Below are 22,428 nucleotides of genomic sequence, written 5' to 3'. Positions count from 1 at the left end.
CATATACCCAGTAAATTATCCACTCACATCTATGCACACCCCTCACCCACCCACACAGACACTCAGGCACCCATACGGATACTCAGACAACCAATCAATAGCTGATATAGATCCTCATTTAGCTGCTAACCAAGCCATGCACAGCTTATACACCAATTGACAACCTAAAGTGTGTGAATGTCTGTATCAGTTGGTAACACATGCATTAAGCAAGACATAATTAATCACTCAGTTATACACTCTGTCACACACCTACTTAATCATCCAGCCTGACTCTTATACACCCATTCATTCTTCAATACACCTTGGCATATATGTATAAAACATTTATATTTTATAGAAACACACACTCACTGGATGATGTCATCAGTGATGTCATTTGAGATGTCATCAGTGATGTCACTGACCATGTCATGAATGATGTAATATGTGACATCATCAGCAGTGCATTGCAGGGGTGCGAGTTATAGTTAGCTCAACCAACTATTACGGGAATTTTTATCGTTTTGTATGAGTGAAATGTCCAACTAACTATAACGTCCCTGAAACCTATGATTTTTTCAGTGACTTTCTATGGTTTTTTTTAAATGCACAATTTCTAACTATAACGTCCCTGAAACCTATGGTTTTTCCAGTGAGAAAATATATATATATATATATATATATGAGGTATGTCAAGCTCCTTCGTCCACAAGCGCTGCAGTCTGCCACACAAACGAACAGGAACCAACGAGACCCAAAATGCGGTGCAAAGTTATTTTATTGTTTTAAACCCAGCACCAGTCCGCCACGACGCGTTTCGGCTAAAACGTAGCCTTGTTCACATGACAACGTCACGAGGGCTGGCCACCCTTTTAAAGTGCATAATAGCCATCACATGATATAAAAATAGAAGAGTTACTATGATGTTATAAGTTAACTCGCACATGTCTTTCAAAATTGCAGCATAAATGCTGTTGATTTGCACACTATTGCACATAAACCTTGTCCCAGACCTGAGGCGGAAAGCCGGGTTCTGGAGGTACTCCACTGCTCTTTTAAAAATTGTTCTTAACACTGCACTCGTGTTCTTGTGTGGTGTCACTGTTGTTATTGTTTGTTTTTAATTCACCAAGCACTTTTCAGTGCTCGCTCTCACTCAGCGCACAGCTGATAGTAATAGCTGTTCGCGCTCTCCTGCTTCCTGCTTGCAGCCGCCATCGCCAGCGGCGTGCGCGCTGGCTCCGCCCCCTTTTTAGGCCACGCCCCCTGATCACCCTACTTAAACCCGCTGATTCCTAGCGGTAGTGTAAACCTTGTCCCAGACCTGAGGCGGAAAGCCGGGTTCTGGAGGTACTCCACTGCTCTTTTAAAAATTGTTCTTAACACTGCACTCGTGTTCTTGTGTGGTGTCACTGTTGTTATTGTTTGTTTTTAATTCACCAAGCACTTTTCAGTGCTCGCTCTCACTCAGCGCACAGCTGATAGTAATAGCTGTTCGCGCTCTCCTGCTTCCTGCTTGCAGCCGCCATCGCCAGCGGCGTGCGCGCTGGCTCCGCCCCCTTTTTAGGCCACGCCCCCTGATCACCCTACTTAAACCCGCTGATTCCTAGCGGTAGTGTAAACCTTGTCCCAGACCTGAGGCGGAAAGCCGGGTTCTGGAGGTACTCCACTGCTCTTTTAAAAATTGTTCTTAACACTGCACTCGTGTTCTTGTGTGGTGTCACTGTTGTTATTGTTTGTTTTTAATTCACCAAGCACTTTTCAGTGCTCGCTCTCACTCAGCGCACAGCTGATAGTAATAGCTGTTCGCGCTCTCCTGCTTCCTGCTTGCAGCCGCCATCGCCAGCGGCGTGCGCGCTGGCTCCGCCCCCTTTTTAGGCCACGCCCCCTTCCTTGCCCCTACATATGTGCTTTCAGAGGTCGCGCAGCGGACGAGCGCAGCGGGAGCGCCGTTTGCGCGCCGAAGGCGCGCCTAAGGGAAGCCCGTCTGCGCCCGTCCGCGCCAAGACCGCGCCAGGCGCAGGAACCCCTGCCCAACACCCTCTTGGCATCAGGTATGCACCCAATGTCCTTCGCAAACTTCAAGGCAGATCGGACTGCCCCTGCAAACTCGACCTCTCAACTACATTTGGTCCCACTAGTTGTAATAATTGTCGTTGGACCCTCAACTTCGCCACGAATCAGCCAACCCCTCCTACGCAACCTTGTTTCACCGGAGGTCTAATTAACGCCAGGTCCATGTGTAAACACAGTCAGGACATCCACGACCTTATTATTGACCACAACTTGGACTGCCTTATGATCACCGAGACCTGGCTTACTGAAGACAGTAACCCTGACATTGCCATCGCCCTCCCCTCAGGGTACTCCTTCCACAGACAGGATAGACTGAAAGGGAGAGGTGGAGGTGTCGCGGTCATTTTAAGGAATTCCTTCAGTTGTCACACATTCTGCCTCGACCCCCTCACCGATGCCGAGGGACTAGGTTTTTCCATCAAGCTTAGCCACACCCTCTCTTTTTCAGGTGGGCTGATCTATCGCCCGCCGGGAAATGCGACGAAATTCCTCGGTTCCCTCAACGACGCACTCGGTCATTTCCTTCTCCGCTACCCTCACTTCACCCTCCTGGGCGATTTTAATCTTCACTTAGAAATACCGATCGACCCCTCCACCAGTAACCTGCTGCAGACATTGGACATCTTCGACCTTCAACAAAGTGTCAAGCTGCCCACACACTCCCTTGGTCATACCCTGGACGGTGTCTGCTCTAATTTCCCAGCCATCTCCACCTCACCCCCCATTCCCCAAATCTGGTCGGATCACAGCCTGATCCCTTTCCACATTCTCAATGTCCTCCCTTCTAACTGCAAAAAACCAATCCGCCAACACACTCACTCCATTAATTGGAAAACTGTGCAGGCAAGTCTTATCTCTCACCCCCTCTCCCCTTCTAACGCCCCCCCTTCCTCTGGAAACATCGATAAAGATGCTGTTTCTTTCAACAAATGGCTTTCTCAAGAAATCTCCGAACGATGTCCACCCAATAAAAAAGTCAACACCCTAAAAATAACGAAAAACAAAGCACCCTGGTATACTCCTGACCTTACCGCCGCCCACCTCCTCTGCAGGAAAGCAGAACGCAAGTGGCGTAGATCATACGACAACGACGACCGTAGCAACTACATACTCCTGAGAAAAAATTATCTCTCAACTATAAAATCAGCTAAAAAAACCTACTATGTAAACGCCATCAATGCCGCCAATCAGAAACAACAAACCCTCTTCTCCATAGTAAAGTCTTTTACCAAACCAAAAGCCCTCCAACCGGAGATCCCCCCGTCACAAGAGCTGTGCGATAAGATCTCCGACTACTTCGAGGAAAAAATAAGCTCCATTCACATCAACTTTCCCCCTTCCCCCCCGGTGTTCTCTTTCTCAGAGCTTGACAAATCTCGCCCGACCACAAATTGCCTCACTCATTTCTCTCCGGTAACTCTAACTCAAACCAGAGAAGTGATTCTCTCATGCAAATCAGGCTCTCCCTCTGACCCTTGTCCCCCCAAGATCCTTCATATCATCATTGATGAAATAAACCCCATCATCAACGAAATAATCAACCTCTCCCTCAAATCGGGCTCTGTCCCACTTACCTGGAAAAAAGGTACGGTTAAGCCACTGATGAAAAAGGCGAACAAACCCCCCTCTGATCTAACTAACCTTCGTCCCATCACCCTGCTACCCGCACTGGGCAAAATCACGGAACAATTAGTCCATAAAGAGCTTAAGGCCTTCCTCGATGCCCACAACCTACTTCACCCCCAGCAATCCGGTTTTCGGCCTAGACATTCCACCGAGACCGCCCTGATCGAGCTGACCGACACCATTAAAAACCTTCAAGATCAGAGGAAGAAGGCCATCCTGATCCTTCTTGACCTCACGGCGGCCTTCGACACTATTTCCCACTCCATACTGCTAAACAGACTTATGGATATCGGCATTACCCACTCAGCCTTAGCCTGGATCAGGTCTTTCCTCAGTGACAGGTCTCAGACCATCTCACTGGGCCCCTTCCAATCCAAAGAAAAAAAAATCTCGTGTGGAGTACCCCAGGGCTCCATTTTAAGTCCCCTTCTATTCAACATATACCTCATCCCTCTGCTTTCACTCATAGAATCGTTCGGCATAATCGTCACGTCTTATGCCGACGATACTCAGCTTGTCATCCCTCTCGAAGACAACTCCAACCTGGCCGAACTCAACCTTAAATGCTGCCTCACAGCGGTCTTTCAATGGATGGATAACAACCACCTTCGCTGTAACTCCAGCAAAACCGAAATCCTGCCCATTGGGAAGAACGCATCCTTTTGTCCCGCTCTGTGGTGGCCTGATAACTCTGCTGCTCCACCCCAGACAGTTTCATCGGCCAGAAACCTCGGAGTCATTTTCGATTCCGATCTGTCCTTTGATTCCCATGCCACTACCGTGGCGGGTAAATGCTTTGGCATTATAAAATCCATGAGAAAGTTCTGCGACTTTCTCCCGCTCGACTCCAGAAAGACCATTGCAGTAGCCCTCATTCTCTCTCGGGTGGACTACTGCAACGGCCTCTTGGCAGGGACCAAGAAATCCACCCAACTAAAACTGCAAAGTGTCCTGCACACTGCCGCGCGTCTGGTCTTAAAACTCCCACGTAAATCCTCTATTTCCACTGCCCTCAGATTCCTCCACTGGCTCCCCCTGCACAAGAGAATCCTATTCAAAATTCTCGTTGTAGCCTTCCGAGCCTTCCACAAATCTGGCCCAGTTTACCTTGCGAAACGTTTCCCTCATTACATTCCGGGTCGCATTCTTAGATCCTCTCAAGAAAACCTCATGACCCTCCCCAAATTCAACCTAAAAACCAAAGGCGGAAAAACTCTCAGCACCCTAGCTATCAGAGCCTGGAATAGTATGCCAAAGCATCTTAGATTCCAGACGCAAGAGAAACCCTTTAGGAAACACCTCAAAACATGGATTTTTAATCTCTCTGACGACTGGACTAAAGCAGCCATCTAAACCCCCCACTGCCCTCCCTCTGATCTGGTCCCAGGTTTTCATAGCGCCAAGATGCTCCCTTCGGAGCGAACGTCTGCGCTTTACAAATACCCCTCCAATATCCAATATCCAATATCCAATAACAAAATAATGTCAATTGATATCTGTACAACTGGTTGCAAAATACAACCTACCACCACACATTGATAATACCTATGGAGTCCCTATTACCCAAATTTCATATATACACATCAAATCACAATGGTTACTCAATAATTGATAAAAGCTCAAAAGGACATATAAAAGTTAAAAACATAAATATTAACATTTAAAACCATGTCCTGATGGTGGAACTCACTCCTAGGTTTATATATAGTTGACCATATTGGCAACTAAATCCATATGTAGCGTATGCAGTACAGTTGACTAATGTGCAAATAGCAAAGTTTGTGCAAAATATATCTAAATTGATATATATACAGATGGCTGAAAAAAAGTGCTACCATAAAGTGAAAATTAGTGATAATCCATACAATGTGATTAAAATCAGTTACATAATGATATGGAGAGGCGTCTAGGGTACATGATAAAGTTTTAGGTCAAATACAGCTACAGAAAGGCAATGTAATCCTAAGTTACATATAACAGCGGACAGAATTCATTATAGATAGGTGTGGCAGTCCTCCCCAGTGTTCAGGCCCTGTGGTACCTTGGTATCTAGAAGAATAATGTAGCGCGTTTCTAATTTCCGCAACAGGGACTCTCTATCACCTCCTCTCCTCTGGGGAGGAACACAATCTATCACAAAATAAGACAAGAGGGAAGCATCTTTGCCATGGCACTTATCAAAGTGCCGGGCAACTGGATATGAGGTGTCAACGTTACAAATTGCTCGTAAATGTTGGAGAATGCGCTTGTGGACCTGAGGCCTCGTACTGCCCACGTATCTTAGCCCACAAGGGCACTCCAAAACATAAACTGCAAACTCTGTCTTACAGTTGAGCTTGTGTTTAATCTTGATTGGGAATGGCGACAAAGGTGTTTTCACTTCAGTTTTGCTAATGCCATTCTTACAAGCCTTACAACTCGAACACCTCAAAAAGCCCTTACTCTCGTTAAGCCAAGTTCCCATCACCACCTCAGGACTGCTAGACACCAAGCTATCCTTCATTGACCTAGCTTTGCGGTATGCTATACTGGGGAATTTTGGAATAACTGGACCCAAAATAGGATCCTCTGACAGTAAGGACCAATTCTCCTTGATGATTTTGTAGATGCTATTATGCTGGTTACTATAACCCATAATCATCCTTGTTACCCCTTGTGAGTCCTTAACCTGTGCTTTTGAATTAGTCCCTCCTGAGCCCAGGAGTGACAATCTGTCCGTTCTGTTGGCCTTAAGAATTGCCACATCAATGGCCTCTGATTTGTAGCCTCTAAGAAGGAAACGAGATTTACAGTAGAGTTGTGCCAGCCGGCACTCTTCCTCACTGCTGCAGATCCTCCTGACACGGAGCATCTCCCCATAGGGTATGCTCCGTATCAGGTGTGCCGGATGATGACTCCCAGCATGCAGCAGTGTGTTACCCGCAGTGGGCTTTCGATGCAATCTAGTTTGAAGGCTGCCAGCCTGGACGTAAATCTCAACATCAAGGAACACTATAGAGGTTGCACTGATATTGCTGGTAAAACGGATGTTAAGATCATTATCATTCAGTTTCTCAATGAAATCAATCACCTCCGTCTCAGTGCCCTCCCAAATAAAAATCAAATCATCAATATACCTTGACCACAGTTTGACCTTGGTGGTCATAATGGCCAAATGTTCTTGCCACAGGACCTGCTCCTCCCAGTACCCCATGTGCAAACAGGCGTAACTGGGAGAGAAGCAGGCCCCCATGGCCACTCCCCTGGTCTGAAGAAAAAGCTGTTTGGCAAACAAAAACACATTGTTCTCTAAGCAGATTGCAATCATGTCTATCAGCATTTTAGAATGATCTTGGAAACAGGTTGGTCTTTTCCCAAGAAAATGCTGTACTGCTCTCATACCATCTTGATGAAATATACTGGTATACAAAGAGGTGACATCCATAGATACCAATATATAGTTCGTATTCCATTGGAACTTTGCTAGTTTCCTTAATAAGTCACTAGTGTCCAAAATAAAAGATGGCAAGTTTCTCACAAAATCTTGCAAAAAGAAATCAATGTATTTGCTCATGTTCTCCAACAGGCTATTGCAAGCCGAAATTATGGGCCTCCCTGGAGGTTGTTGATAGCACTTATGAACTTTCGGAATGAAATAGATGACTGGTGTGACCGGGAAATCATTCCTCAAGAATTTAAGTTCATCCATAGTGAGGAGGCCCTTGCTCCTCCAGGCTATCAATGTTGAATATATTGTATTCCTCGCCTGTAGAGCATCCTGTGGCGTAATAAGTTTGTAACAGTCCCTGTCATTCAGTTGTTTCAGGGCTTCTTCTAGGTACATCTTACGTGGCCATAAGACCACGTTGCCCCCTTTGTCTGATTGACGTATCACCACATTTTTGTTTGCACTCAGCTTTTTGATTAATTGATGATATTCACTGTCCCTGTAGTTGAAGCGTTTCTTTCTGTGGGCATTCTTAATCTGTAGCTCCTTTAGTTTAAGTGCCACTTTGTCATGAAATATATCCACATTATCTTTTATCATGAGTGGACAAAATTTCGACTTCGGTTTAAAGGGTGTTGTACATAAGGCAGTGCTGGCTCTCACGAGATGTGCAACTGGACTGCACTGGTGTCAGGAGTCGAGTGGGTGCGTGGCATGGGGTGCAGCGGCAGGGGTACGGAAGACCCAGCTTTAGGCCAGACATTCTGTAAAGCACCCAAAACTAAACAGGTCCTCCCATGCACACATCGATAGGGGGCACCACCAGTGCCAATCACTGACTCATTGCTCTCAACATTACTCCAATTCTTCTGTGCTGCTCTCAATGGGCTGCAACGTCCGTCCTCAGAGCAACAACAATAATTTAGGTCACAACTCCAGCTCTAGCCCTGAACTCTTGAATAGAGGCGTAGGAGAAGGGAGAGGTAGGCTACAAAACACCTAGGGATTGTATGTTCAGCGGCCAGTGCAAAGTGTCTAGTCACCAGACACCATTTGGGTGCATCTCAACGGTTACACTTTCATTTAAAGGTTAAAAACTTCAAGGCATAAAAAAAGAAAGGGAGGTAGGATCTCGAATTTACCACCACATGAACAGATTCCTTTAAGTTCTGTCTTTCACTTTTCGGTTGATAACTCAGCATTTGTGGTTAAAAAGGGGGTGGGGGATATAGCCAACTTCTGATGTGGCATGTTTTCACGAGTCCGTTGGGGAGAAATCTCAGAAACAGCCATTGTCATCTCAGACGGACCTGGAGATTGCAGACATGACGCGAGCTTGGCCTGTGGCAGCCGTGGAGCTGCTGCAAAAGATTCTGCGTATATGACTGCTTCCGGTTTCAGCTCGATGACTTCTCGGCTGCTCAAAATGTTCCAGAAAACCGGAGGACGCGCACAGGAATGGAGGAGAGGACAAAAGGGAATGAGGAAGGGAAGAGGTGGGAGAGGGGAGGAGGCAAAGTTTTTTCAGCTTCATGAGTTGCTGGTAGAGTTCTCGTTACTGGGAGAGTTGGAAGACGAAGATGACGACGATGAGGAGAAATTCATCCCAGTCAGTCCAGGGGGGTTTGTGGCTGTGTTCTGTCCAGTTAAACTTTTTCGACACACAGGACACGTGTCATGCTGTTCCAGCCAGGGCACTATACAGTCGTTGTGGAATAGGTGATTGCAAGGCAACTGCCTTACAGTTTCTCCCTCGTTATAATCCTCTTTGCAAACCGGGCACTCCAACACAGAATCTACGTGCTCCCTTGTAATCTGTACAGTGGGAAGAGCCTGGATTTTGTCCTTGTCCGCTGGTGGGGGTCCAGTGTTCTCAAACTGATTTAGCAGCTGTGTAATGATGGCATCCAAGCCATTGGCACCCCAGGCGTAGTCCATCGGATTCGAATGCAAGACCCCCCAAGGTCCCATTCCGAGGTTTGGCATGGCCGTCGGTGCAATGATTCCATTCACCAATTGCTGAATGATCCCTTCTAGAGTGGGGACACCCTCTTGTCGACCTGGTGTACGGCGTGCTGTAAGACGTGCCCGCGGCTGCCTGGCACCATACCGCTGGCGAGATTGGTGCTCTCGCTCTCTTCGGTTCTCAGCATCCCGGTTGTCCTCAGGATTCGAGCTGGACCCAAAACCAGGAAATTCAAAGGTGTCGTCAAATATGCCAAAGGCAATTTGTCTGTAGCCCTGTGGCAAACTGAACATGTGCTGGTCCAAATTCTCAAATGGGTGTCGATTCTGGTCACTGCCTGGGGCCGATGAGCTGGAGCCATTTTCTGCATTTCTTGTCTCTTCTGGAAGCTCTTCAATAAAACCGGACTCGCAGGCTGGGCAGATATACTCCGGTAGCCGGGGGCTGATCTCCGCCGCGCAGCTGTGGCAGAAGTACCGCCCTGGCTGCGGTGAAGCCTCCGCCATCTTCCTGAGCAGGTTCACCCCCAAGTGTCATTGAGTTGTAAGATCCTGAGGAGGATTCCTCCTCTTGAAGCTCAAAGAGTTCTTGCGTTAGAGCTGATCCCGTAGATGTTTCAACATTCAATATATATATATATATATATATATATATATATATATATATATATATATATATATATATATATATATATATATATATTCACAGGAAAAACCATAGGTTTCAGGGGTGTTCTAGTTAGCTGGACATTTCACTCGTACAAAACCATAGAAATTCATCCGTTATAGTTAGTTCTGCCAACTATAACTCGCTTGCCCACAATGCACTGCTGATGATGTCACATATTACATCATTCATGACATGGTCAGTGACATCACTGATGACATCATCCAGTGAATGTGGTTTAGTTTGAAATTTAAATATGTATTATATACATACCAATCTGTATTGAAGATTGAGTGGATATATTACGGACTGAATGGAGGATTTAGTAGCTGTCTGACTGTCTGTTTAAGTGAGTAATTAAAAGTGTCTCACTTAATACATGGATTAGTAACTAAACTATGTGAATGTGTGCATCACTGTCTCTGTAGTTTAACATGCTGCACCAGTTGGTCACTAACTACATGAGTGTGTATATTCGTTATTGATTAGTTGGGTGAGTATTTGTATGGGACACTGAGTTTGTGTGTGGTTGGATGGGGTGTGTGTAACTCTATGCATAGATGTGTGAATGGTTGATTGACTAGGTGTATAGGTTCAAGAGTGCATGTGGAAAAAATTGTTTGGGTGACTGATTGTATTTATTTGTGTGTTGGTGAGCGAATATATGTTTTAGTTGTACATCTTCAACAAAGTAAAAAAATAAAAGGCATTGAATGTGAGAGTTGGTGTATATAAATAGGTATATGTAACAGTCAGTGATTGTGAGAGTAACTATATGAATGAGTGTATAATTGTAATGGTGATTTTTTAACATATTAACTATGAGTTACTATGTGTTTGAATAAATGAGGTGTTGTGTGTATAATTGTGTAAGTGAGTAAATGTGAGTGATACATTTTTTTCATGAGTGAGTAGGATGACGGCATAACTGACTAAGATGACTGCTGATGTGTCAATGTCTATATATGTATATAAGTGCATTTGATAGTGTTCTATTAATTAGTGACTGCATGTATACGTGATTCTGTTGTTGAGTGGGTAGTTATGTGTGTAGACTTAGGAATCAGTGAGTGGGTATGTAGTAACTGGTATTGGTGTGTCAATGGTTTCAAATATGGTACTCTGTATTTTACAGTGAGTGATGAAGGGTTATACTAGTGTATGATGAGGTGTAGCAGATTGTCACGTGGATGATGTCATCAGTGATGTCATTTAAGATGTCATCAGTGATGTCACTGACCATGTCATGAATGATGTAATATGTGACATCATCAGCAGTGCATTGCGGGTGTTCGAGTTATAGTTAGCCGAACTAACTATAACAGAGTAATTTCTATGGTTTTGTACGAGTGAAATGTCCAGCTAACTATAACACCCCTGAAACCTATGTTTTTTTCTGTGAATTTCTCAGGTTTTTTTAAATGCTGATTTCTAACTGTAACGTCTCTGAAACCTATGGTTTTTTCAGTGAATTTCAAAGGTTTTTTTAAATGCTAATTTTTAAGTGTAATAGTAGGTATACCTATTTTTTTGTACTGATTTTCTACAGTTTTTTAACTGTTTATAAAAAAAATATTTATTAAATAACATATTTTTCTGAAAATTGCAAAAAAAAATCCCCAAAAATCAAACCGAAATATTGTTTAATTGTTTTTTTATATTTTTGTTTTAATATACTTATATTATATTCATAAAAAATAAAAAAAATCCACATTTTTTTTCTGAGTCTAGCACCCAAAGCTTACACATCACGGTGGGTGTGCGGATTCTAGCAGCCATTCTAGAAAAGTTGTGAAGGATCCGCGTACGGTGTGCGACGACTGCGTGTTTTTCAGTTACATCATATACATTTAATATTAAGTGATGTGCGTGATTGGTATGCGACCAGTCCACGACTCCTGTTCCCTGGCATTCGCAACACATGCACATTACAGTACACAATGCTTGACTCCAGTGGCATGGTGAGCACGGGACCCACGTCTGGGAGACTTTTGTTATGAAGTTTCCTAATTTACTCATTTACTACAGTCTCCTCAGTAGGAAATGCTTTCAGTTTTTTTACTTTGGTTCCATCAAGAAGGCATTCAGATGTGTCACACATTTGCCATAAATTCAGAATGTTAGCACTCTAGTTGCTCATTAGATCACTATAGTAAAGCTACTGCTCGCCTGGGAAGTCTGCTGCTGGTATTCAAAGTGCATGTTTCAGTCTGCATGTTAGAATTTTTTAATGAAATAGAAGAGGATTTGAGAAGTCAAAATGTGCCCTAATTTTTCTTTCTGCAGCACCAATCATAATTTCTATGACAACGTGAAGCCCCCCATTTTGTTCCTTTGGAAATTAAATGTTTTAAGTGTTACCATTTTATTCCAATCAAGATGGCTTCAGGTGTTCCATACTTTTGTCATAAGTAAGACTGTTGGCGCTCTAGTTGTTCTTTAGAACACTCTGGGACATTCTGTCATTGGGCTATACTTGGGCTACATCAGGGTGATATGTGTGCTACATTTGGTCTCTTTTGTCTCTGGTGGCCATCTTGGGAGACTTATTTGTTTTGAAGTTTCCTAATTTCCTCATTTACTAAAGTCTCCCCAGTAGGAAATACTTTCAGTTTTTTTTACTATGATTCCATCAAGAAGGCATTCAGATGTCACACATTTGCCATACATTCTGAATGTTTGTTTGTGGGTTTCTAAAGTGCTAGAGTCGACTCCCGAAGGAGTATCTCTGCGCTGTAGACCGCTGGGGAACCCGTCCTGGCTTTCCCTGTGAGATGGTCCCTACTGGTTATCTCCAAGGTGAAACCAGGCATCCCCGGCGTATGTGGGAGCCGTTGTGGAGATGAGGCAAGCTAATGCCCAGAGTTGCCGAGTGTGATCCCTAGTTAGAGTAGGCACCAAGGCGAGAATTATCGAGTCCGTTGACCCTGGTCCAAGACCCTGCCGCGTCGGGGATTGAACCCTGGTCCCGGGCCGTCCTCTGCTCCCGGGTCTGCCGCCTCTAACCAGTGAGCCACACCACACATGTTAGCACTGTAGTTGCTCATTAGATCACTGTAGTAAAGCTACTGCTCTCCAGGGAAGTTTGCTGCTGGTATTGAAAGTACATGTTTCAGTCTGCATGTCAGAATTGTTTTTAATGAAATAGAAGAGGATTTGAGAAGTCACTCAAAATGTGCCATAATTGTTCTTTCTGCAGCACTAATCATACTTTCAATGGCAAAATGAACCCCCTTAATTTGTTCCTTTTTAAATGAAATGTTTTAAGAGTTACCACTTTATTCCAATCAAGATGAATTCAGGTGTGCTATACTTTTGTTATAAGTAAGGCTGTTAGCACTCTAGCTGTTCTTTAGAACACTCTGGGATGCTACAGTAGAACACAAAGGAATCAACTGACAGTCTCTGCCCTTGTTGGATGTACATGTTTTACTGAGAATGTCAGACTTCATTCTCACATGACTGAGAAAGATAATGTGAATTTACAGAAAATATGCTCTCAGTTTAGCTTATAGATCACCTTCCAAACCTCTCTGGGAAAAGCATGAGAAAATAGTTTTCTCTCAAACATGATTTATGATATCCCAGCAGAGGCTTTTTCACATGGTAAAATCACCTTCGAACACACCACAATTCCCAAAATGAGTATGGTACCATCAACAAATGATTTATCGAGGACTGGAGAGACTGGACTGGGCCACCCCCTTTTATCTTTATTCTTTTTTCCCTATCTGTTACCTTTAAGGTAAACATGGTGTTGACTAGAGGAAACAAAACTAAGGCCCCGGGCAGCGTGGGAAAATTGTTAGGCCCTATGGATGATTTTATTACAAAGGCTAATTCATTCATAGACCAAAGTATATCACTGATGGAGGAAAGGGTTTCCTTGGATTTAGCATTTGCCAAAAGATCCTCAATGGGTAATTTGGCAGAAGCTAGAACTCCTGCACCTGATATTAATAATGAAGGGCCGAGGGTGCTTTGTGAAGGCAGACGCAGTCTCCCTAATAATGTGGATTTGTCGGCTTCCCAGCTTTCAGACTCACAGATAAGCTCAGATCTCGAAAGAACACCTGACCTATTACCTCAAAGCCTTCCACAAACGACTTCTCAGGAAAGAATTCAAGCAAGGGGGAGAAGGGAGGGCGCAATAAGTAAAAGAAAGAATGATTTGAAAAACCCTATCCTTGTTGCGAAGGATCATACTTCTAGTATCCTACAGAATCCATCTCCACAGAATCCATCTCCGAGAGTAGAACAGCTTGTAGTTCCCGCGCTGATCCATCACGTTCACGAAATTTCTACTCCCATCATTTTGGACTCACCTACCTTACTAGCTACTAGCGAGGGATCAATAGGTAGTAATAACTCACAGTTGCTAAACAAGATCGCTGACCTTTTTAAACTATTTCTGCAACCAGTAGAACAAAAGTTAGAGCAGCTGGAGCAGCAGATATCCAAGCTTGTTAACCTCCCATCACATAACCAATCGATAGGGGCCGAAAAAAGGGAGGAAACAACCTTCCCTGAGGTCTGCAAACACCCTCTCGAAACCTGCAATCACCCAAAAGATTGTATCCGGGCTGTAACACCCATACCAACAAATACTAAGAGCACATTGAAACCAACTACCAATGCAGCCACTACCCCCCTACAGGGAAATGTCCCGTCTACTACAACACCTGCATTGAAGACAGTGGCAACGAATAAAGTAACATCTAAAACCCCGGTGATTCAAACTCTGGCCCCCAATCCACCGGCTCCAATAGCTAATCGAAATGTTGCTAGAGGACCTGGGGAGGTCAGATTTCCTGTTGATTTGCCACCGGATGCATCACCTTATGTAGTGGTGATGACTGGTGTCCCTGAGCTAGCGGACCACAACACGGAACCTAGGTGGTCCTTGAAAAACAAGGTACAACACTGGCTACATACCAACCGCCCCATGCCGCCAACTTGGCATGGAAGGATCTTGACAGTACGTAGGACACCATGGGTGGGTAAAGCAGAAAAACGATACCAGGGGATTGCATCGTGATTACTTTTGAAGACTCCCGCGTAGCAGACTATATCTGCTCCTGGGACCACACGAATGCAAATGGAGGTATGGGTACTAAACCACTCTCTTTTTTCTACCCTATCAGACAACCCAATGGCTTTTCATATGATTACGACTCTTCCTGGGCTGCACCACCCCCCCGTGAGGCCGACGTTTCTAACATTAGACAATATGGGGGCCCCCGTTATCGCGAGAACGATAATTCCTGGCATTTAGTGGGATCACGTCACCAGGGAGGAGGTTGGGAGGAATGGGGTCCATATACCCAGAGGCCGGTACACAGAGAACCGCCCTGCTCGGACCCTTGGTATAATATCCCGTTAAGTAATAGATTTAGCGGACTTGAAATGGTCGATTGACCATCAACGGTAACTGAATCTATTAACTCTAATTCACCCCAATAGTCCCCTAAATTAAGAACTCCCCCGGTAACTATTGAAGCCGCAGCTTTAAAAGCTGATACATTGCCCATACCCACCCTCTTTTGGAACGTGGCGGGCTTACGCCCAAAGATCGAGGATGGGACGGCCCTGATTTTTTTGGAACCATATAAAATAATCTGTCTCCAAGAGACATAGTCCATAACGGAGCTTCATCTCATGGGCTACAAAACCTATTTCATCCCAGCCGTGCGTAGCTCAATAGGCAGGTCTAAAGGAGGGCTAATAACATACATCGCAAACACTCTGAACCATTTAAAAGTGTCCATTGTCTATTCTGATCCAAATTACCAAATTCTCTCTCTTTTCTTTGCGAACAAGGAGTCCATTCTTTTGGTCAACTCTTATAACAACTTAGAGGAAGACCAATTTTTGTTCCTTTTGCGTAATGTTCAGGAGAGATTATCTCTACTCTATCAGCTGAAGGATGGACACAGGGCTACTCATCTTCTATGGGGAGGGGATTTCAACCTCCATCCATGCCCACAGGCGAAATCACACTGTTGCGGGATAGTGGATGAATTCGAGGTCCCATTAATCCATTTTGTACACACCAAGTTGGGGAACGCTATGAACAATCTGCTCTCTGACTTGGATCTTGTGATAGCAAATCGTCCAAGTCTGGATCAAAACTCCCTCCATCCTACCTATGTGGGCAGAGGCCACCAATCGACAGTCGATTACATCTTCTTGTCTCCTGGATTGCTAGATATAGCTAAAGCTTTCCAGGTCATTGCCAACTCACTGAGTGACCATTCTGCGCTAAGGATAGACCTCTACTTAACCGAGTATAAGCCCCAAAATATAGCAGTAGCAAAAACGCTTGCTCAGAATAAGATAGAGCTAGGGAAACAGAATGGCTACACAATAAAATGGGAAAAAACGAATCCTAACGAAATGACAAAAAAACTGGTTGACGTGGCTTATCCGAACATAATTAAATGCTTGGATATTTCGGTAAACCACGAAGAAGTCCTAAATAATTTTAGACAAATCCTAGAGAAAATTAAGGGACTACTCACTGCAAAATCAATACCCAAGAACTCTGTTAATAAGGGGTGGTTCAATCACAGCTGCACTACAGCCCTTTCCAAATTAAAACTCGCCCTACATAATAAACCCAGAGATGCGGGGCAGATCCAGCTCCTTAGGCGACAATACACTAGGGAACGCAAGCTAAGAACCCAAGAACTGAAACAGAAACTCTGGGAAGACTTGCACACGAGCGCTGTTTCAAAAAATAGCGAGGCCTTTTGGCGAACTGTTAGATCTCCCTATTTTACCAACAATAATAGCCCTAAGATCGAAGTGGCCATAGACGAAGAAACATGGGTGGCCCACTTCACTAATATTTTTTTTAAAAATCCAACCATAGGTGGAACCGCTAACATACTCCCAAAAGTACAATACCCAATTCCGCTGCTTTTTGACATACCCGACTTACTAGTGGCCCTGGAACTAAGTAAGACTGGGAAAACCCCAGGTCCAGACGGGGTCCCAGTGGACCTATTTAAACATAACTTGGACCTCTGGGCCCCTATTCTTACCAGAGTGTGTACAGCTGCCGCAAACGTGGGAGTGCTAAATTCCTGGACTAAGTCCATTATGGTCCCCATTTTTAAAAAGGGGGATCGCCAGGATGTGAAATGCTAGCGCCCCATATCATTGCTGGACTCGCTTGGCAAGGTCGTCGGGAGAGTAATCCTTGAGCGACTTCAGCATTGGGGTGAGGAGAGAGGCATTATTTCCGACCTCCAGTTTGGTTTTCGAGAGGGGTTCGGAACGGTAGAGCAGGCCCTTAACCTTAGTTTGATAATGCGTAAATACATACAGGCAAAGAAGAATATGGTCTATATGGTTTACGTAGACCTGTCCGCAGCCTTTGACTGCGTTTCGCATTCAAAGCTGTGGACGGTCTTAAGCCAAATGGGAGTGGATTCCCCCCTTTTAGACTTTCTGAGTGAACTCTATTCTAGAGCCTCGGCAAGAGTGCGCTTTGGTCTGAACGGAGAGCTGACAGCATCTTTTGGAGTAGAGCGTGGAGTCAGGCAAGGGTGCGTCCTGGCCCCCTTTCTCTTCTCATTGTACACCAACCGCCTGGAGCCAGAGAAGTTGAGGGGGGCCCAGGACCTACCACGTGTAAAACAGCACCTGATTCCCGCTCTGCTCTATGCGGATGATGCTGTCATTCTCGCGCGCACGCCGCGCGAACTTCAGAATTCTCTGAATAGATACACGACTTTCATGGGCGGTCTGGACCTACAAGTGAACGTCAAAAAAGTACTAGGAAAAAAGGGGTGAAAGACATATACCTCGATAACCAAAAACTCGGGGTAACTGCCCAGTACCCATACCTCGGAATCATGATAGATGAAAGACTGACATGGAAGCCAGCAGTTGAGGCAAGATGCCATTCGTTTAGATCTTTGGCGGCCCTGATGAGCTTCTCTCAGAGATTGGGGAGGAGGGCACCAGTAGAGCTATTGAAAATCTATAGTGCCAAGTGCCAGGCCATCGCCCTGTATGGAGCGGGTGTCTGGGGACACACGGACACCAGTGCTCTCCAGGTAGCAGAAAACGCTTTTTTAAGATTTCTTTTAGCCACCCCGAGAGGCACTTCAACCTACGCCTCTCATTTGGGACTAGGAATTCCTTATCTAGAGGACTTGCTCAAGATTCAACCATTGATGCTGTGGCGGCGCATTTGGACTTCTGACAAAAATGCACTGACAGTCAATCGTAGCTGATACAATGGCTCTTGACCAGTCCCCAAAAGTAAAGTGGCTTTGTTACATCAGAAACTTTTTTAAAGATCTTGGCCTTGAGAAATATTATCTCCAACCAGAGTCCATAGTTGATCTCCCGAAGAGAGTTCTAAAGCAACAAGCTCTCTGTCATTTAGAGACTTTGAGATTGATCTCCGAGTCGTCAAAGCCTTCGGTTCTTCACATGAACCTGGTTCAGACAACTCACGGCATTCAACCGTACTTAACCCTGCAGGTCACAACATATGAGAGAATGTTGATGACAAGATTCAGATTGGATACCTTTTTTAGACTGGTTGCTTTCCCCGCGAATAACAGATGGGACTCTAACCTTCCCTCATGTCCCTGTGACGGGGAATCTAGCCAGTCTAATATGCATGTGATCATGTTTTGTACATTCCACCATCCACACAGGAAAATCTGGCTATTACCAACTCTGAAGCGTTGGGGCCTTAGACTATGTCGGCCTGCATTCCTTCGCCTCCAAATGCTGGAATCTGAATCCATTTGTTACATTGTCCTCAATTTCCTCAAATGTATTATGACGCATAGGAAAAACCTGTAATAAGCACTTTGGAACTAATTTGATGAACTGAAATGTTTTAAAATTTAAAAAATTGTTTTTGTACGAATTTCTTTGGAACCTATCTTTGTAATTTGTACTTTTGTGCAAATATGTAAATTGTATTTTTTAATGTTTCTTTTATCGTTTTCCTTTGTGAAAAGCCGAATAAAGAAAATTTATTATTATAAATGATTTACAATGTAACTAAAGTCTTAAAACCTTCTATTAACTGCCATGCTGTTTAATGAGGTGCTATCATGTATATTGGTCCCAAGATGGCTGCCAACACTTCTTAGATGAAGTGCTGACAGCCAATCAGATCTCACGATGAGATGTCGTTAGGCTCCACCCAGATATATATATATATATATTTCCTTTAATATCTAAAAAACTGCTGAACAGATTTACACCATTTAACAAAAAGGCACGAGTCTGAACCAAGGACTACCTCTTTGCCAAATTTGGTGTAATTCCGTTCAGCAGTTCGGGCTGTAGCTGTGACTAAAGGTTCCTATGGGGAATTGCATGGGGAAAACATGTTTTGGGGCCCCCTTTTTTCTCGGCCCCTGCTCGACGAATCACCCCCAAACATTAAGGATAGGAGCCGACTGGAGCGCCCCACAAGTTTTGAAAATTTTGCGAAGATTAGTCAACCTGCGCCAAAGTTATTGCAAATAGAATGTTGCGGATTTCCTATGGAAAATAGGTCCTAACTATAACTACCTACTGGCAGTCGCCAGTAGGTAATATATATATATATTTTTCAACAATTGCGAACATGGTTTTTTAGGCTGAGGGAAATACTGGGCGCACTGCTCACGGATAATGCGCAGGAGGTATGGTATTAGATATTAGGTGCATGCAGGTGAGGGGCAAATCCCTATAACCTCTCAGAAGTGTGTGTGGAGACACACCGTATACAATGTAAACAAAATCTGCTGCACACTAAATACAAAAAGTACAAGCACAAGAGATGTCTCAATGGACATAAAAGTTCAAATTTTCATGGACGAAGAAGGGGACCACCAGTATTTCGGCTCCTCTTTTATTGTTCATGCATAGCCAGCCGACACGTGTTTCGTCGCACGAAAAAACACTATTTCCGCGACTCCTCAGGGCTGTAGGTAATGAATGTAGAACCACAGGTCGCAGTGCCGGTGATAATTCCGACCCGGCTCCGCTCGAGACCGGGTTGAGTCCTTACGAGTTTTCGTAGTTCGTGGTTCCGAAGTAGTACTCTCCAGCGAGTGTGTGGAGATGCTTCGATCAGAAGTGTTGCTTAGTTTAGATGTTTCACGATAAATTGCTCGGGATTGTGTCCTTGTCCACGTTATGAGGCACGGGCAGTGTAGAGACTTCTAAAGGGTATAATCCCCGTAGTGCGGGGAAAAGACGCCGACAGGACGAGTGTTCCTGTGTTCGGTTCCGGGTGCATATATATATATATATATATATATCATCTCCATTTTACTGGGGGTCCCCGGTCCTGCAGGGCGAGCTCTGGGGCCAGGAATGGAGATCCTGGTAACACAGTACTTCCCCCCAGCACAGAAAAGAGCCCAACACCGACTGAAAGACCAGCTTGACTTGTATTCGTTATGGAAAGCGGAGATAAAACACCCAATCCTTACTCATTTCAGCTGTTAGGCCTTGGTCACAGGTGAGTGTTGTATTCATTAGTAGTCCCAGTGGTCACATGGCTTGTGTATGACTACAAGCCCCAAAATGCAATGTTTTTTTCTTCTACATTGAGGCACGGCATATTTATGTCCCAATTATTGCTTAAAATTATCTAAGCATAGTGTGTATGTGTGTATATATATATATATATATATATATATATATATACCTGCAAAATACTTACATTTTCGTTGTACAGGCATATGTGTGGTAATGGACGCATTGTAAAGGTTTGCGTGGATCCGTCAAACATCCATAATTAACATGCAATAATTAACAGGTGTGTGTGTGGTGTCTTTTCTCTGAAGTCAACCTTTAAAAAAAAAAACGACCCCAGACAATGTTGTTGAATGCAAATACGCCTTAGTAAGTTTGTTTAGTGACTGCTACGTTCTCACATTTGCACCAGTTTCCAAATGATATTGCTTTGCTGGAGACAAAATTGGGTATGTATTAATTCGTGTTTATTTTTGTTTCCTCTAGGTTGTGAAACTCTCCGAAATTGTAACCTTAGCGAAACAAGCCCAAGTGGATGTGAAATTTCAGTTGCCAATTTGATTTTGATAACTGCATGGCTGGTTGAAAGTTTAATGATGTGGTATATTATCAGAACACTGTTATTTGTTTTGTTCTTTTGACTTTTTAATTAAATGCCTCCTCGGCAAGCAGTACACCTTTCTACCTGGTGTTGAAATTGTATATTCTTGTTGCTAAGTTGTCAGAAATCGTACTAGGATTGGGATGTATTGCTTGTGTTTGAATATTTGATCCAAGCGTCGCCCCTTATGTACACCACACGCTTCTGCTGCACAATAGAAGTATTACTTAAGGCTTGTCCATTAATATCAAAACAAAAATGTCTGAAAATGCGCACATTCTCAACAGAGGAAATCCTGTCACATATTCACTAGAAATAAATAGACACAAACTTGCTTTATGTTAGAGGCCTTTTTTGGTTGTTAAAAATATTGCTAGGTGAGCACAAATGGTTATTTTTGGATGGTGCGTTTCTCCCAAAAAATATTAACATCAGCATGAGTGAACTTTATACTTCCTGCATATTTTACTCTTAATTCGTTGAGACACTGTTTGTGTTAATCCTGTTACGATTCCCTTGTGTTTATTGTAAGGCTTTCGCCTCCCAATTAAGGTTAAGATAGGTTGACTGAATTGTAAAGTTTAATCCTAGTAGATTGATATTCTGGGGTGGTAGTGAGTCACAATCTAAATTCTACTAGGACGTCCTGTTATTTCAACTTCCTGGCTGTGTATTAACTCTATTTAGCAAGTTCCCATCAAAGATAAATGAGCACATAGTCTTGACAGGTTGTCATTCATTATTAGGCATTATATAGCCTTTCATATAATGATTCAAATAGTGTTTCCATAGGGTTGAACGTCTTAGCATGTTCTAAAGAATAGTGTTAATGCATAACCGGAAACGGCTCCAAAGTTCTTTCAAATCCCCATTTATTTATGTGTTTATGTCCGAGCTAAATTAATATTTTCAATCAAGAAGCCACCAGATTCACTCACATTAATATTTTATAGGCACCCATTTAAAGTTGTTGAATACCATGTAAGCATTTTTTTCATATTTTTTTATGTTACTGCGATGTAAAGAAAAACGTCATTTTAGTGTCGATTGGTTCTTTTTAAAGTACTGTATGAGGCAAGGACACCAGGGCTGCTGCTTCATTTGAACGCACTCTTGCTCCCATGTTACCCTTGTGTATATAGATATATATATATGGAGTACTTAAAATAAAAGTTCTGAAACATATTTAAGAAATGGGTCTTGCTGTTGGAATTTTTGTTTTCAATTATAAATGACAAAATACAATACAATTTGAACAGCCCTCTTTCTAGCATATGTTTTGCTTTGATGACATTTCTACTAATAAATGCAGTTTTGTTATCAAATATTTGTGCCTGTTTTAGAACTAGTCTACTTTATTATGTTGGTTGTGCAACATTATATGTATTGGCTGAACTACAATGACTTATTTGTTAACATTTGGTGTTTTTTATTCTAGAGAAACAAAGTTTTACTTGCTAGGGGAATCCCTTCTCTACATTTCTTTTTCACCCACCCACATAGCAAGGTTTTTTTTCTTCTTCAATAACCGGATTTTGTTTGCAGTCAATTGCTTTCCGAGGTCCCTTGCGATTTGTC

General features: G+C 43.6%; 2 protein-coding genes across 2 annotated transcripts in view; one reads left to right on the top strand and one right to left on the bottom strand.

Moving 5' to 3' along the window:
- The window catches only part of SUCLA2 (succinate-CoA ligase ADP-forming subunit beta), a 498,521-nt gene extending 476,477 nt beyond the window's left edge, over positions 1 to 22,044 (top strand). Inside the window, exon 11 of the mRNA XM_078657329.1 lies at positions 20,736 to 22,044. Within this exon, the coding sequence (XP_078513455.1) occupies positions 20,736 to 20,810 (75 nt within the window). The 3' untranslated portion in view covers positions 20,811 to 22,044. The remainder of the gene's footprint in view (positions 1 to 20,735) is intronic.
- RNF126 (ring finger protein 126) lies at positions 8,172 to 9,588 on the bottom strand. The gene has a single exon (XM_078656027.1). It carries the CDS (start codon positions 9,581 to 9,583, stop codon positions 8,642 to 8,644), a length of 942 nt encoding a protein of 313 aa, XP_078512153.1. The 5' UTR covers positions 9,584 to 9,588; the 3' UTR covers positions 8,172 to 8,641.
- Positions 22,045 to 22,428: the final 384 nt, after the last annotated feature.

Source organism: Lissotriton helveticus, chromosome 8 (genome assembly GCF_964261635.1).
Source record: "Lissotriton helveticus chromosome 8, aLisHel1.1, whole genome shotgun sequence".
Taxonomy (NCBI): Eukaryota; Metazoa; Chordata; class Amphibia; order Caudata; family Salamandridae; genus Lissotriton; species Lissotriton helveticus.
This window is presented reverse-complemented; position numbering and strand designations above follow the sequence as displayed.